This window comes from Chanos chanos, chromosome 3, assembly GCF_902362185.1.
Source record: "Chanos chanos chromosome 3, fChaCha1.1, whole genome shotgun sequence".
Taxonomy (NCBI): Eukaryota; Metazoa; Chordata; class Actinopteri; order Gonorynchiformes; family Chanidae; genus Chanos; species Chanos chanos.
Window position 1 is genome coordinate 6127968 of NC_044497.1, and position 15975 is coordinate 6143942.

The 15975-nt window shown below is 43.4% G+C and overlaps 1 protein-coding gene across 2 annotated transcripts; it reads left to right on the forward strand.

Annotated features, from left to right (window-relative positions):
• The first annotated feature begins 13259 nt into the window (after positions 1 to 13259).
• Positions 13260 to 15210, forward strand: thtpa (thiamine triphosphatase). 2 transcript variants are annotated; one of them, XM_030769525.1, is made up of 4 exons: positions 13260 to 13280; positions 13609 to 13684; positions 14023 to 14577; positions 14772 to 15210. In XM_030769525.1, exons 2-4 carry the CDS (start codon positions 13615 to 13617, stop codon positions 14870 to 14872), a joined length of 726 nt encoding a protein of 241 aa, XP_030625385.1. In that variant the 5' UTR covers positions 13260 to 13280; positions 13609 to 13614; the 3' UTR covers positions 14873 to 15210. The 2 variants fall into 2 exon arrangements, with proteins under 2 accessions (XP_030625385.1, XP_030625384.1); XM_030769524.1 differs by lacking the exon at positions 13260 to 13280 and having other exon boundaries at positions 13580 to 13684.
• Positions 15211 to 15975: the final 765 nt, after the last annotated feature.

Below are 15975 nucleotides of genomic sequence, written 5' to 3' on the forward strand. Positions count from 1 at the left end.
CAGAACAGAAATGGAAGCTATAGGCGGGAATTCCCCCTCACTGCAGGCACAAATTCAGAAGACTATTGGCCAATTGTGGTTTCCAGCCACACCCCCACCACAATTTGCCGATATTCATTGGATCCCCGGCAGGACATTTCTGTCGTCTCTTCAGTTCAGCTCTACAATTCGAGTTGTAATAGGATTACGTTCACGTCAGTCAAATGTTATACCCCACCTTCCGTTTACAACTGCAAGGTTAATTTCCCATTCACTCAACGTTTGGGCGAATTATTTAACATACGTCACTCCACGTAAAATGTACACGTTGGTACCTGAAAAAAACGGAGAAACTTATTTAACATTTCCTCAGTAAAGTGACATTGCTCTGCACAGCAAATAGAACGAGCGAAACAGCCAAAACAACCGATTTTCGGGAATGGTGACGAATGAATTAGAAGTATAGATAATTTTCAAAATTTAGTGTAACAGTCAATTTATTTGACTACACTTTTGTAAGCCTTTAATTTTGTAAAAACAAACAAATAAATAAATAAAAATAAAAAGTAAATAAAGGGAGCGTTTCAAAAACACCCAACACTACTAGGAATATAACGTGCTTTTAAATCATCTAAATGATGTCACAAGACAAAAGTTCAATTTGTTTTATTTCTTTTCTGTATAAGAAAAAAAATGGAGATCCAACACAAAATGAGGGTACAAGTGAGGGAGAGGGTAGGGGGGGAAAAAAAAGAAAAGAAAAGAAAAAAAAAAAAGCTTAATCAGTATTCTAATATTTCATAACAACACTGCCACCATTATTGTTCAATGTTCATACCAATACCATCTCGCTGAAGTTAGAGATGACATTAAAACCATTATGAATCAATAATAATCAAAACAGTGATAAGAGTAATGGTATCAATACAAGTAGTACAGTTATAATCAAGTGTCAATGAAAAGAAAAAAATGACTAGAATAAAAAGCAGAACCCAGAAATAAACTACCTATCTACTTTGAACAGTGCAACACTTTGTGATTTTCACTCGTGTAGAACCTGCACTGCAACCCAGTCCATGCCTTTAGAATCATGAGCTACAGTCGGATATTCATAGTGATACAAAATTTATTTGCAAATAACCCGGTGTACTAATGAAAGCGACTAAGTTCTTTTTTTTTTTTTTTTTTTTTTCTTTTTGAATACACGGTCAAGTGCTCTATGTGTTGGCTGAAATGCATCTGTGCCTGTAGCTCATGCGTTTAAAAAAAAAAAAAAAAAAAAAAGACAGACAGAAAGGAGGAAAAAAACAAAAAACAAAAAAAAAAAAGAAAAATAAAAAAGTGTGGACTAGCTCAAAGTGTCAAAGTTCGGGAGTGTCTTTACAGGTCTGCAATATGAGCACATCTTCCACTCTCTGTCAACCACAACATTGCTTTTTGGTTTGTTTGTTTGTTTGTTTTTTTTCCTGTGTCAATGACAGAAAGCAAGAGGAAGAATAACTTTGGAATATTATTTCTTTTTCTTTCTTAATACAATTCTTTTTTAAAAAAAGTTCACTTTTTTTAGTTTTGCATTTTTGTTAAACTATTAATAGCAACATCATTAATACAATAATATACAACAAAGTCAAAAGGTAAAATGTCTTTAGTATTTTATGTCCTTCAATTCAAACCACTTTTCTGTCCTGTTGAATTGAATTTTCATGACATGGTGATGTATACCAAAGTGTCCTCTAATCCTCAAAGGATCACTTCAAAGGTTTACATGGTTTCTCTGCTCTTGGTTATTTAACACACTAACAGCATGATTATTAGCCAGTAGAAGCATCCGCTCTCCAACTGAACCGTATATAAACACATCAAGACTAAACAGATGAAGAAAAAAATGGAGAAGATAAAAAAAAAAAAAAAGAAAAAAAATATTACAATGACACAATTTTCTCCCATCCTCTTCAGTTGGTTTGGTTTCGACCTTAAATACAAACTCATTATATCTATTTTATTTCTTGATAAGTGAAAACGTTGGGCTCAAGAGATAACCCCCAAAATGTACATATCTCCTTTAACAACAAAAAAAAAAAGTGTTGGGGACGGGGGGGACAATTTGACGCTCCATAAATTCATACTAAAAGGTGTCAAAATCTTGCAAAATCTGTGTTTAAAAGGCTAGATTTGACTTTGGCTTTTCACACAGCAGCTTGGTCTAATCACTGTCTGTCCTTGTTTAAACTGTGCAATGAAGGTCCTTTAAAAAACAGACCACTAAAAGGAGATAATGCTCCAGAACAATCCGACACACACACACACACACACAAACGGTATATATCCACCTCACGACAAATGTCAGGTTTGATTCTGCGAATCATGAAAACCTTTAAAAACATGATTTATAATCCTTTAAAACAAAAAAACAAACAAAGAAAAAAAAGGGGGGGGGACCAAAGTGCTGCAGGATAACCATCTTGACATCTAAATACTTGCTGAGGTCCATTCTAGCTGGGATTGTCATGTTGAATCCACTCAGGCAAAACGGTTCCGCTCTCGGTTTAAAAACTCATTTTTATAACACGTTCCTGATTAAACACGTAATTCCTCCTCCTCGTTACTCACGGGCTCCCATTCACTTTGGATCTCTTTAACCGTCAGTACATACTCACCACGTTCGTGCAACTGATACCATATTCCCTTAATTGAATTCCAGTGGTCAGGAAACCGCCTCCACATCTCTACCAATCAAATCCATCCACTAACAGGGAGACCATTGGTCAAGGTTAGAGATCCATGTAAAGTAGAAATAACTGTAAATGTTTTGAAGACAACCCTGTCTCAGACAAAAAAAAAAATAGTACCATGTCAAAAAAAAAAAGAAAGAAAGGAAAAAAAGAAAAAAAAATTTCAAGCCACCAGATTTTCAGGAACACTTTTTTTGAAGAGTCTGAGTATCTAATTTAGAAACTCTCCCAATCACGACTTGACCAAGTATTTTGCATATTAAGCAAGAGAGGATAATGAACAAGCAATACAGGTCTGACAGGTGTTTCAAACTGAACGAAGAGAGTGAGAGACAGGAGAACGGGACAACAACCACATAAGCATAAATGTGTCCGCATCACGGCATCTGGTTTTTTTTTTTGTTGTTTTTTTTTTTCTTTCCTTTTAGTGAAAAGCAGTATTGTGATAATGACCGTCATTTAAAAACAAGCCCTGTTTGGAACCAAAAGAAAAAAATAAACAAACAAACCACATAGTCATGTTCTGCTGATGTTTCAGGGGAAAGGACAACAGATGGCAAAAAGTGTTTTGAATGCTCTGTCCCGCGTCGGCTTGAAAGACCAGCGCCCATCTCACATCCAAGGAAAAGCTTTGCGGGGTTCCGCTGACAGAACCGCGTCAAGTCTATGTGCTAGTGCTGCTGGCTGGAGACAAAGTAGAAGACACGCCCGTGGCACCCGAGCCAGAACTGGACCCGGTGCCCGATCCGCTGTTGACCAGCGAGGCCGGCTGACCAAAGTTAGTGGTTCTGAGGGTGGCGAGGTGACGGGGGGAGAAGACATGAGCGCGCGCGGCGGCCCGGGACTCGAATGTCACGTCGCAGGCGTCGCATTTGCCTCTCAGCGTCTCTCGGCCCGCCGGCTGGCCCACGGTGGGCGGAGGAGATGGCTCCACTACCGTCAGTTGCACAGGCTTGGGCAGGATGGGACGGTTCGCTCGGAGAGCGTTGTACTGTAGGTAGCTGCCCGAGCTGACGTCAACTTTCTTGGAGGGATCGCTCGAATTGGGAGACTATACGGGAAAAGGGGGGGGGGGGGGGAAGAGTTAAACTTCAATTCAAAGACGATAATTTTCTTCCACAGAAAAAGACACAGTCGACGTGACACAGCTGTGAAATTGAGAAACGTGAGTCAATATTAAAACCTTGAATATTTTCCTTTGTTTTGATTTTTTTTTTTTTTTTTTTTTTAATAAAAGACTGCCTTTGTTTATGAAAATGTCATAAAACCTTTTATACTTAATCTCTATAATAGTTTGAAATCTGTTATTCCTCCAATGTCATAAAATAAAAATAGCAACACTGTTATCTGTACTGTATTTTGTACCATCTTTCTCCTGTAGACAAAACAACGAGCATTAAAGAATCATCGTTTGTCACTGGCAAAAGCTTATTATATGTGCGAGTGTGTTTGTGTGTGTCATAGGCTGACGTCATGAGGAATTCAACAATTTGCCATATGGAAATTCTTGATGTCATTACGAAATTGTAAGGTATTTTAATGGGTTATTTCGATCTACGTGCTGTCATTTAAGTAATAATATGGAAGAGTTTGTTTCAGAACAAAAACACACACACACACGCTTACAGTATAAACCTGTAATTACACAGCTATTCAAAAGGAGACAAGACTGCGTTCAACGTTATGACGACGTACTATAATGTTCTCTCTCTCTCTCTCTCTCTCACCTGCTTCTCCTGCTGTAGTCTCCATCTCTTCTCCTTGGCACGCGTGTTTTGGAACCAGATCTGCACCACCTTCAGAGGAAGCCCAAGCTCCGTTCCAACCGCCTCACACTCAAGGGCGTTGGGGTGAGCACAGGTTTCATAGCATGACTGCAAGATGGACAGCTGCAGACAAGTCAAGTGCGTCCGTGGTCTCCTGGGAGTGGAGTGCTGTGTGAAGTTGGTTTCCTTTGAGCCTTGGCTTGAAGTGGTTGTAACTAAGGCTGGAGAGTTTGAAATAATCGTTGGGGTAGTGGAGGGAGACCGCGGGGTACCCAGACCCAACTGCTCCCTCGACAAGGTGTTTATCTTGAAAGAACCTTTTTGGGACCAGTAGTTCTGGCCGTTGTGTTTCTGAGACATGGCAGCAGGAGATTTGGTGATGGGCGTGGTGGGTAGTTTTGGTACCATGCGGTTGGTGGCTCCCGGTCCGGGTTTGCCATGGCTTAGATCACCCTCGTCATCAGTTTGCCCTTCCTCCCCATGCTCCTCTTCGTGTTTGCGTTTCTGGGTCGAGAGAGACGGAGACGAACTGCTGCCGCCGCTCAGCTTTGGGACGACGGGGGGAAACGTCTTGGGGGCGATTTTTACCATTGTAACAGCGTTTGCGGATTCGGCTTTGGCCTTGGGACCTAGAGAAGAAGTGGATGAGACCAACACCGGAGCATTGACATTTGGCGCTTGAGGGTTGACCTTCACTGCCTCCCTCTCCTTCAACTGATCTGATTTCGGGGGCACTTGTGAAGGGTTTGGTCTTGCCGTTACCCCAGCGGATGAGTTGGCGTTGGATTTGGGCGTGCTTGAGAAGATGGGCTGCGTGAGCGGCCACGTGAACTTGATTAGAGGTTTTCCCACCGCCGCCAAAGTGCCGTCGCTGATGAAACGCACTTCCCCCTTTCGCTCTCTGGCTCGCATGTTCTGAAACCATATCTGAACCACCTTCTTCGGAAGGTGCACCCACTCCGATATTTGCTCGAATTCGTACTTCCCCGGGTTAGGGTCTTTAAAATAGCAGCCGTAAAGCACGTCCAGCTGGTCTGCCTGGATGATGGTCCTTGAACGCCTCATGTCCCTGAACCTTCGCGCTTTGGGCCTCTTCTGCTCCCGATCTCTCTCCCTCTCTCTTTCCCTCTCTTTTTCTTTTTCCTTCTCCATCATGGACGTGTTGACTCGCTCTGCAGCCCTCATGTACAGAGTGTTGGTCTTGACCAAGTTATTGCGGTTACCGAAGCTGCCGCCGCCGCCGCCGTTGTTGTTGTTGGAGGTTGGGATTGCGATGGCAGAGTCAGGTTTGACCTGGACAACGATGAGTCCCCCTTCCCCTGGAACCCCGACCGCGGTGGGTCTTAACCCTAATCCGTCGAGCAAGGTACCCTTCTGCGTAGATGATTTGTCTCCTGCCGAGACAGACGTGCATGTGGTCATAGAGCTGTGGTTCTTCCCCATACTGAGATCCAAAGCGGACTCGCAATCCCCGCCATTGGATAAGAAGCGAGTGGATTGCATGAGCGAGGCGACCGGTGGCGCGTTGAGGGGGTCAGCGAACGGGGCTTGGCATCGCGTGACGGTGGGGGGGTTTGGAAAACCTGGAACTTTGCCCCCATCTCCTTCCGCGACCCCGACGCCGACGACAGATGAGGGAATAGAGAGAACATAGGGGCTGATGAACTGGGTGGAGAACGGCGCTAGAGACAGGGAGAGAGGGAGAGAGTGCAGAATGCCACTGGGAAGACCCCGCTGGTCGACGGAAACGGAAACCGGCGCCGGGGGGTCGGCCTGCGCTTCCAGTTCAAGGTCGACATCCGGGTCTTGCCTTTCCCGCTTTGGATCCACTTCTTCCTTATCAGCCTCTATCTTTCTCTTTTTTCGTCTTGTTCTCTGTGCCCCGCCCTCCTCGTCATCCTCTTCCTCCTCGGCGTCAGACAGAAAAACCGTGGTGGAGCGAAGCACCTTCCCTCCCCCTGTTGACCTCTCCACCGTGACCTCACTCTGCGCTGCCTCTTTCACAGGACTGCTGGGCTGCTCCTCCCTCATAGAGCTACCCTGACTCTCCTCGTCCGTCACAATGACGGACGTATAAAACTCTTCGTTTTCAGAGTCAGATGTCAGACACAAGTTACCAAGGCTATCCTTCTCCCTGCGTCTCTCCGCGCTGCTGGACAGATCCATAGCATAACTGCTACTGGCTGCCGGACTCTGTCCGCCCTCCGTCTCGTCGATCATTAAAGCACTTTCTTCGTCCTCCATGCTCGTGTCTCTGTCGTTACCGGAATGTTCCGTTTCACCTGCTCTTTGCCTATCTTTGGCGTGACGGGCATCTCCTAGCCACCTGCGTACCTCCTCTTCCGCAAGGCCCACCTCTCTACCCAGAGCCTCACAGTCCTCGCGAGGAGGACTGGCAGCGTCTGCCTCGCTCCGTGACTCCAGAAAGGCCCAGAGAACCTGAGACTGGAACTCAGACAGCACCAGGGGCCCGGGGGGTAAGTGAGGTCGACCTTTTGAGAGGGTGTGGCCAGAGGGATTTAAGGCATGACTAGTGTTTGACAGGTTCCATTTCTTAGGGCTAGGGCTGGGCTCAGAGCTGTTTGCCGCTTGTTTGTGGTTGAGAGAGGGTGACCGGCTTGGTTCAGACGCACACGACGAAGGACTATTGCATTTAACGCTTTTAGCAGAGGTTGCTCCTCCAGCTTTTGTTACATGCGAGTTCGCGACTCTCTTTTTGTCTCCCTCAGCCCTTCCCGTCTCATCTGCGACGCTCTCTTTATCCATTGCGTCCTCCTCTTTTTCTTTGTCCTCACTTTCCATACTGTCTTCAACCTTACTTCTTTCAGTCTTTAAGTTTTCAGGCTCTTCAGCACATGATTCGTTCTCCTCTTTCTCTTTCTTGACAGAGCTACTTTCTGCTGTCCACTGCGACCCTTCACATGATTTTACCTCAAGATTCAGCGGAACTTGCCCCACTCTGGATTCTTCCTGCATCTCCTCCTTCACTTTTCCTCTCTCCGCCGCCTTCTCGGTCTCCTCCGTGTTGGTCTGCGTGGCAGTGGCGAGTCCGAATGCGGCCCACTGACTCTGTAGGCCGCTGAGTCTTTGGGCCAAGAGGGCTTGCTGGGCAGCACTGAGACCTAGAATAGGGACCGACTGGGACAGGAGAGGGCTTTGAGATTCCGGGTTAGGATTCTGGTTTTGGAGTCCGTTCAGGATGAGGGGCATTAGCATTTGAGGCTGGGGTAAAAGCTGAGGAGCGGCGGTCCCCGGGGTGGCGCCCGTTCCGGCTGCAAACAGGGAGGGGAGGATGGAGGGAGGGAGAGAGTTTGGACTGGAGGTCAAAAGGGTAAGAAAGGCAGACACCGCCTGCGCCGAGGCCACGGGAGAGGAAAGCAACGAGGGTGCTAGCTGCGGCTGAATCTGCTCTCTGTCTTTGGTTGTCACCGGCGCCGCGGCGAGGCCGGCCTGGCCGACGCAATTGCTGGTGGTGGCGTTTACGTTGCCTCCCGTCACGACCATGGTCGTGACCGCGCTGCCGTTGCCCACGCTCGCGGCCGCACTGTTGGCGACGTTTCCGGCGCTTCTGCTGCGCGTCTGGTGCAACACGGACTTCAGATGGCTCTCCAGAGTAATGGCATGATTGTAAGAGACACGACAAACGGCACACTGGTAGGGTTTGTTAGAAATGTAAGGGCGAGAGAGGTAAGGGGCTGAAGTGGAATTGCTCTCTCCACTCTGCTTGCCAGCACCTGTTCTCATCCTCTGTACGTGGGTGGCTGAGTTGTAGTGAACGCTCAACGCCGTTCTCGTGGGAAACGACTCCAGGCACGCGTTGCACCTGAACGGACGGTTGCCGTCTCCCTCTGCAGCGGTGCCGTTTTTACCGGCGGATTTGTCATCGGCGACGGAGGCCTCCGCTACTTTTCCAGATTGCATAACGTTCTCCTGATCCGATTCCAAGCCACCCACTTCACTCTCCTGGTCTCTGATTCCCTCTGCCTCCTCCTGCATCTCGTGTTCCGCAGTGGAACCGTCTTTGTCGACTGGTTCCTCCAGCGTGTGGGAATCATCGGCAATCTGCTGGGATTTTGCCATTTCTCCCTCATTCAGGGAGGCTTCCGAAGGTGACTTGGTGTTTAACGAAGACTCCTGCTCTGAAGATGTGGTATCTGAAGAGCAGAGAGAACGTGAAATGGAGAGGCTGTTAGCGTCTGTCGAAGGCAGACAGTAATGTCTCTGCTTATATGGTTTATTAACTGTTAATATTACTGACTCACCTGTATTGTTCTGGGCATTGGCATCAGCATCTTTACTGTTGACAGACTGCATGGGCACGGCCTTATCAAAAAGAAAGAGACCATGTGATTTGGAGTGGAGTTTCTTAAAAAAAAAACAAAAAAAAACACACAAGCCCTCTATCACTTGGTGACCTAAACATCAGCATTGTCAGTGTATAGAATTAAGATTCCTGAGTCAGTACTTCACAGCAGTGTTTGAAAATGAACACACCGTACTGCCACACACACACACACACACACTCCCATAAACCAAATAACAGACATGCAATAAACAGGCACCTGTTCATGTCAGATCCACTGAACGAACACTACTTACAATGTCCATTAACTTTTCCAAACACGCTGGAAGCACACTATGCTTGTCAGTGAGGTGAAGAGCGAGGGCCTCGCGATCCGTCTGACCTTGCTGGCAAAGCGGGCACAACCAAACTGCTGCCCCATCGCTGTCACTGCTCAGTGTCTCTCCCGGCTCCTCCTACCAAAAAACAAACAAACAAACAAACAAATCAATACATAAATGAGAGGTACAATTGACCAAAGTGAGGCAAAGAAAATTTGGGGGAGGGGGGGTTATGTGTAGGCCCTAAAACAGCTACATCTTCCTTTTGAGCAGATTAGACAATCATAACAATACTAACAGCATCGGGGGGGTATTCCAGAAAGTGAGTTTAGTGAAAACTCGGAGCTAGTTAACTCAGAGCATGTAGTAAACCTCCTAATAGAAGAGCCGCGTGGCTTCGTTCTCCTAGCAAAACAGAGCCACAGAGCTCTTCCATGAGGAGGTTTATTACTTGTTCGGCGTTAACTAACTCGGAGTTTTCACTAAACCCGTTTTCTGGAATACCCCCTCATACTAACAATAATAACAACAACAACAATAATAATAACAATAATAATAACCCATTGTCCAAGCGAACAGGCATATTACCATGGACGACACAAGTTAGTTTGATCTGAAAGCAGTTTTTGAGGGTGAAAAAAAAAACCAACAGGTTGTTTTTGCCCCCATGTGTTCAGTCACAGGTTTCAGAATACTGCCTGTATGATAGAAACTCTATAGATAGATAATCCTAACTTTAATTTTGCTCACAGGGCCTCACAGACTGTACCGCCTGTATATGAAACAACATAATAGACCCCTGGACGTGCTCTCTGAATATAAAGTGGTAGAGATGCCCAGTGAATATTAAAGGGACTGCAGAGGGAAACCTTAGTCATTGCTACACTTTCTCTGAGAGTGACAGCCAAGCCAAATATTATGATGTGAGCTATGGCATTAACTGTCAGGGCTGTGAGGCAACTAAAATGGCATTCAATGTATGTAGCCTAATAACTGAAAGGCAGAGGCACGATACATCTAATTACTCGTGTAAAATCTCCCTTGTTCATTCCATGAATCATGTAGAATAGTATAAAACGTTTTTCTGTATGTTTGTTTTGTTTTTTCCACCTTTTTCTAGGACAGAGGAAAATGCTTCAAGTGCAAAATTCTGATAACATCAACGAGTCTCTAGCAATATGTCCCATTGTTACTGCAGTTTTCTAAGAACTCCGAATTGATCAGTATAGACAGATAGTCGGTTTAAAGTTGGTTTTAAATGAAAAAACAAACAAACAAAAACGAGTAATTAAAAAAAAAAAAGAAAGTAATGAAAAATATTCAAAAGTGAGCAAGAGCGACTCTGAACTAAAAGTAATAAATACAAAAATAACAAGACGCTGTTTTGCGTAAAGAGTAATTAACTTAATTACAACACACAATTATCCCAGGAAATGTATAAGATAGTATCGGGGTCAAAGAATTACACGTGCACATACTCGCCTTAACATTAGTCTACATAGCATAATTTTCACTTTAGAGCGAAGCTTGACTTGATGCTCCTCCTCCCGAGTAATCAAACTGGAAAACTGTAACATTATAATCACTGCTACACGTCAGAAAGTGTGCATGGCCCGAATAGTGACCTTGAAGAGCCAAAAGTGTGCCAAATGCAGAGTCAAAAAATTGGGGATCACGTCTGCAGGTTGGTTTCAAGGTGTAAGCTGTACCAGGCGCATTTTCTGGGCTAATATACTACGGTTTCGCACTGCTAAGCTCCCACTGGAAAATGCCAATGCAGTGTCGTCGTACTGGCATCAATAACGATGAAAAATAAATAAATAACCCTTGCCTACTGCACTGATATTGAGTATTATATCAAACAACGCCAAATGTTGAATATTTAATTTTCAAAGACTGTATCTGTTACTCACCGTTACTTTGTATTTTTGAATCACAAAATCCACGACCCCTCACGACCATTTATTTTATGATGCAACTGTTTCTGAACGATAAATACCATTAAATACCAAGAGTCTTCACTTACTGTCTCTGCTAGCAAGCTACGTCGCCAGTCCAATTAGCTTGCCAGCTAGACGGAGAATACTGTAAATTATGTTTTACAGAAGTAAACTTGTCTTCGCAGTCGAACGAATCAAAAAGGAAATTCTATGACATTGTCCCCAGAATCACAGCGAGTAAGTGGTCATGCGGCCATCGTTACTCTTGATTATTTAGCTAATTAACCACAGCCTAATTAGCACGACACACTGGTGGTGAATCAATTAGCTGGGCACGTTAGCTAGCCAATCTTGAGCCTAGTTAACATTGTTAAAATAATTTCAAACTGATAAAAAATGCGAGTTAAGTCCACGATAATGTCGTCTCAACAAACTATAAAGCGACTGTAACTTTGATTAAAACATTGTAACCGAGTTGGCGATTCTTTAATTAACGTCTAATATCAAACAAAAGGAACCAAATTACTAGTCAACATCCGTGCCACACTACACCAAGCCAGCTAACAACACTAAACAAATTGGCTAACTAATTATGCATCGCTTGCAAAGCATTATTCAACTTATGTAGCCAGAAATCTGAGCTGCAGTAGACATATTAACTAGCAGCCAAACACATCGCTCATCATAATGTTCCAACACTAATCGAGTATGATGCATAAAAGCGGTTTTCTAAATAGGCTTCAGCCATCTCATTTAAAACCTCGGCCTTGAGTAGTTTCCTTATCCCAAAGATTGTGGCCTGTCGATCGGGGATCTAGATTTGCGCCGACCGCTGTCTACTGAGCAGCGGAAATTGCGGCCTACATCGTCCAAGCTATTTAATTAATGAATTTGGATTCGTTTAACAGATGTTTAAAAAACACATACACCCCTCCTCCGACGTTACTTAACAGAGCTCGTAAATGTCTTTTATCGTTCAACCTCATTATCATAACAATAACGCATGATTAATGTTAATCTTAACTCTGTTTTTCATTGCATTATACAATAATTAACGATGGTATTAAACGCTAGGCTACTTGAATCGCGCTACGTGCACACAACGGGCTGTGAAGGGGTGGAGGGGTGAAAAAGGGAGACGGAGGCAGAAAAGTTTGGAATTTAAGACTCGAATTCAAACTAAAATCTCACTCTAGACTTAATGCACCAAATGATCTATCGTCATCATGATACGACCAACTCTGCATCATCCATCAAAACTCAACTACTACATTAAATCAGCTACAATGTCGTTTAATTAACACCAGAGCAATTAGCTAATGCGTTTACCTGCATGGTCGCCACTCCAGCGCACGCTTCCTCTCGCTCTTTAAACTGAAAAGTTTTCTCTCCCTCGCTCGCCCTCTCCCTCCCTCCCTCGATCACTCTTGCCTCTTTTCCTCTCGTAAACACACGACAGCTCCCCCCTTAGCTGACTGCTGACATCCTATAGGAATGCTCCCAACGCCAGCCTAACTTAATCGACTTCAAAGCACTTGCCTGCTGCCAAAACACAGCTAAATAGTTATCAGATAAAATACCACATTGATTGTTATAACACAATAAAACGTATAATGTATGGTCGCCAAGATTTTCTACGTTTAGTCACAATTCTTTTTCACTCATATATGTATTTTCTTCTCAAGGCTCATTCTGAACAGTTTCTTTATCGTAGCCGCAGTTTCATTTCACTGCCTTGGGATTAGTGCGTGACTCTGTCCAGACTTGCAGCTTTTGATAAATGAATGAATCTGTTAAGATGTAGGTTGAATCCGTCTTTTGGTTGTACAAGGGAGAGTAAAATTTGAGGCAAACTGTGTTGACGTTTTAAATTGCAAAAGCCTATTTGGTACCCAGACATATTCAATGATCATACAGGACTTTATAGCGATGATTATAATAATTGTTAAATCATAATTGTCAAAATTCGCCACTGAGAAGCTTACGTTTGGCAAATAACTATTATAAATAGTAAAGGTAATATGGGTATCGGTGGAAAAGAACCAAAAGCAAAATACTGATTTTGTTTTACTTAGGTTTTGTCACTTGTTAGTACTCTGATATCAAGGGAAAACCGTTCAGCCGCGAGGGGAAACCGTAGTGAAAATGCGCTTCTGTTGCGCAGTATGATGTTCATAAATCAAGGTGTCCGTTATTGAGCCTGAGCGAAAAACAGTACAGCGACACGCTACTTGAAGTGAGTAAGTAAAGCTCTTACTAATTCCTAAATGAAAAGCACACTTTGATCTGCTGTGTAAATTTATTAGGTTAGATCTGATGTTTAATGCACTTGAATCAACTTTCATTTTATTTAGTAAACGATCTGTGGGACAATTTGACTGTGACACCAGTCAACTGCTGTCAGTAACACTGGTTCGATAACGTGGTTAGATCAATCATTTCATTTTACCTGCGCCATGGCTTTATTGACACAAGGTTATGACGCACAGTTTCCCCTGTTCTCTTCCTTTGATTGAAGTTGATTGAATTATATAAAGATGAATAATAACTCATTATGTCTTTATGCAGTTCAAAATGAGCGTGGAGATCGAGAGGAAATTTGTGTGTAATCCAGACATCCAGGAGTTATTGACAGCTATTGGAGGTATGTTTAACAGAATGCCTCGAGAAAAGCCTCTCTTCAAAATATCCAGTTGATGCTGTCTTTGTTCGATGAAAAAAGAGAGTAAGTGGTATGTATGGAAGTGTACTCTACATTTAAACTGCGAAATGGCACCCTTGTAACTACAAACGGTTATTTTATCTCAGCATACTGTTACAGCATGCTGCATCGTCACACACAGAGGACTCACTTTCCTCTGATTGAATACTGAGGAATGCTAACAAGGCGTTGGACTAACTGACATGGTATTAACATGGTACAAACAGAATGATTCACTCCACTCATGTCCCTTAATTGCTTATCGCAATCTCTCTCTATAGCTGTCTGCACTGGTGCGCGCAAATTTCGGGACCAGTATTTTGACACCCGGGACCTAGACCTTACACTGAAGGATTTCTGGCTGCGACGTCGAGAGGGAACCTGGGAACTAAAATGTCCCACAACGAGGGGTGCGTCGGGAACCGACGAGAAGATTGGAGCGCGGCCTCTGTGTACTCATTATAGAGAGATAACTAACTTATCACAGATCCAATATGAGATCAGAGAGATAATGAGTAAGAACAGGACAACAAAAAGAAATGCGTCTGAGTCCTGTTGTCAAGGAGAGCTCAAGATCGGTGAAACCGAAGGCTCCAGAGACGGCGCTTCAGGCGATGATGAGTGGCTAAAGAATCTGAGTTTACAATGCTTTGCTGACTTCACCACTGCACGGTGCTCGTACCTACTCGAGGTTGAGGGAGAGCAAGGTGGAGTGAGGATAGATCTTGACCAGGCTGATTTTGGCTACTGTGTGGGAGAGATAGAAGTTCTAGTCCCTGATGGAGGTGACACACAGTCTGCGCTACAAAGGATCAGTGCAACTGCTGAAAAACTGGGTGAGAATCTGCACAACGATGAGGAACAACCAGCCACGCCCTGTAGATATAGTGTCAGCTCAAAAAGCACACTGTTATAATTGCTTAATTGCTAAGTAATTATTTAAAGGCCCGTGTGTAATGAATATTACTTGAATATTTGTAGGTGTCGTGTTGCAATATCTCATATGTTTGTTTTTTTTTTTCTTTAATAGGCCTCCGTGATGAAAAACGAGTGGAAGGGAAAATGCATGTCTATCTGCAGAGATACCGTCCAGATCACTACAGACAACTCCTCAGTACGCACATATTATGACTGAAGATAATTAATGAAGCTGCTGTCTACACACATATTAATTATTTATTTGGAAATATTGATCCTTGGGTTTTAAAGACTGTACAGTTACCATATAAACCTATGATAACAATGTAATTGCAGTGTCATAATTATTGACATAATGATAAAAAACCATGGATTAATGTTTACTATCTTTTATTAAAAAAAAAAAAAAACGGGAACAGATGTATTTCACATTTTAGCATTATGTTGCAACATTTAATTTCACCGGTGGTCTCATGTACACAATGATGTGTAGTGTACATAATGTTAATGTAATGTCCTGAGTCTCTTGTTAATCAAATGTTAAGGAGGATCATTAAACAGTACTTTACGCACAAACAAAAGTATTTTACCGCGTTTAGTGCCTCTATTACAGACAAAGACAAGTTTCCTGTATCACACAAAACTTCCAGTGATAATCTGCTCTGGAGCGAACATTTAAAAAAAAAAACCACATAGATTACACATAGATTATTTTACAGAGATTATTTTAAACTGACCCATAAATAACAATATATGTTAGTGGACATAACATAAAAACTCCGATAGTATGGCAGTTCACATCTTGACAAGTCTCGTGAAGTCTCTTCAAAGGGACGGAAGTACCTTTTAAGTTACGTTGTACTCTACGAATGGTGGGGGATTTCTCAAGAGATGAAAAAATGCCTGGGCCTGACTGACCTGTGCCACTCTCGGGGAGAATTAACAAACGTAGCGTTTAGCGCTTAAACTCTTCATTTATTTGAACTACATTTGCAAAACCCCTCTCAGTCGGTTGTAGCAATTACTTGATAACAGAAGATCACAGCTGTAAATTGATGAAAGCTAGCTGAGCGATGTCACTCTTAGAGAGGACAAACAAATGAAGCAAAATGAGACTAAGAAGCACCAGGGAGATTGTGCATGGTGACACTGGTGAATCAACCCTTAAATGCAGGCAGTCTGTGGTTGGTTACAACATTTCATGATATCTGGTGTACACTGATAATTGTCACGTTGCTGTGCTACCAGCGATGTTTTAAAAAATGCGGAATACCCGGGCAAAGATACTGTGGTTTTGCAACGTGTACTTATTCAGG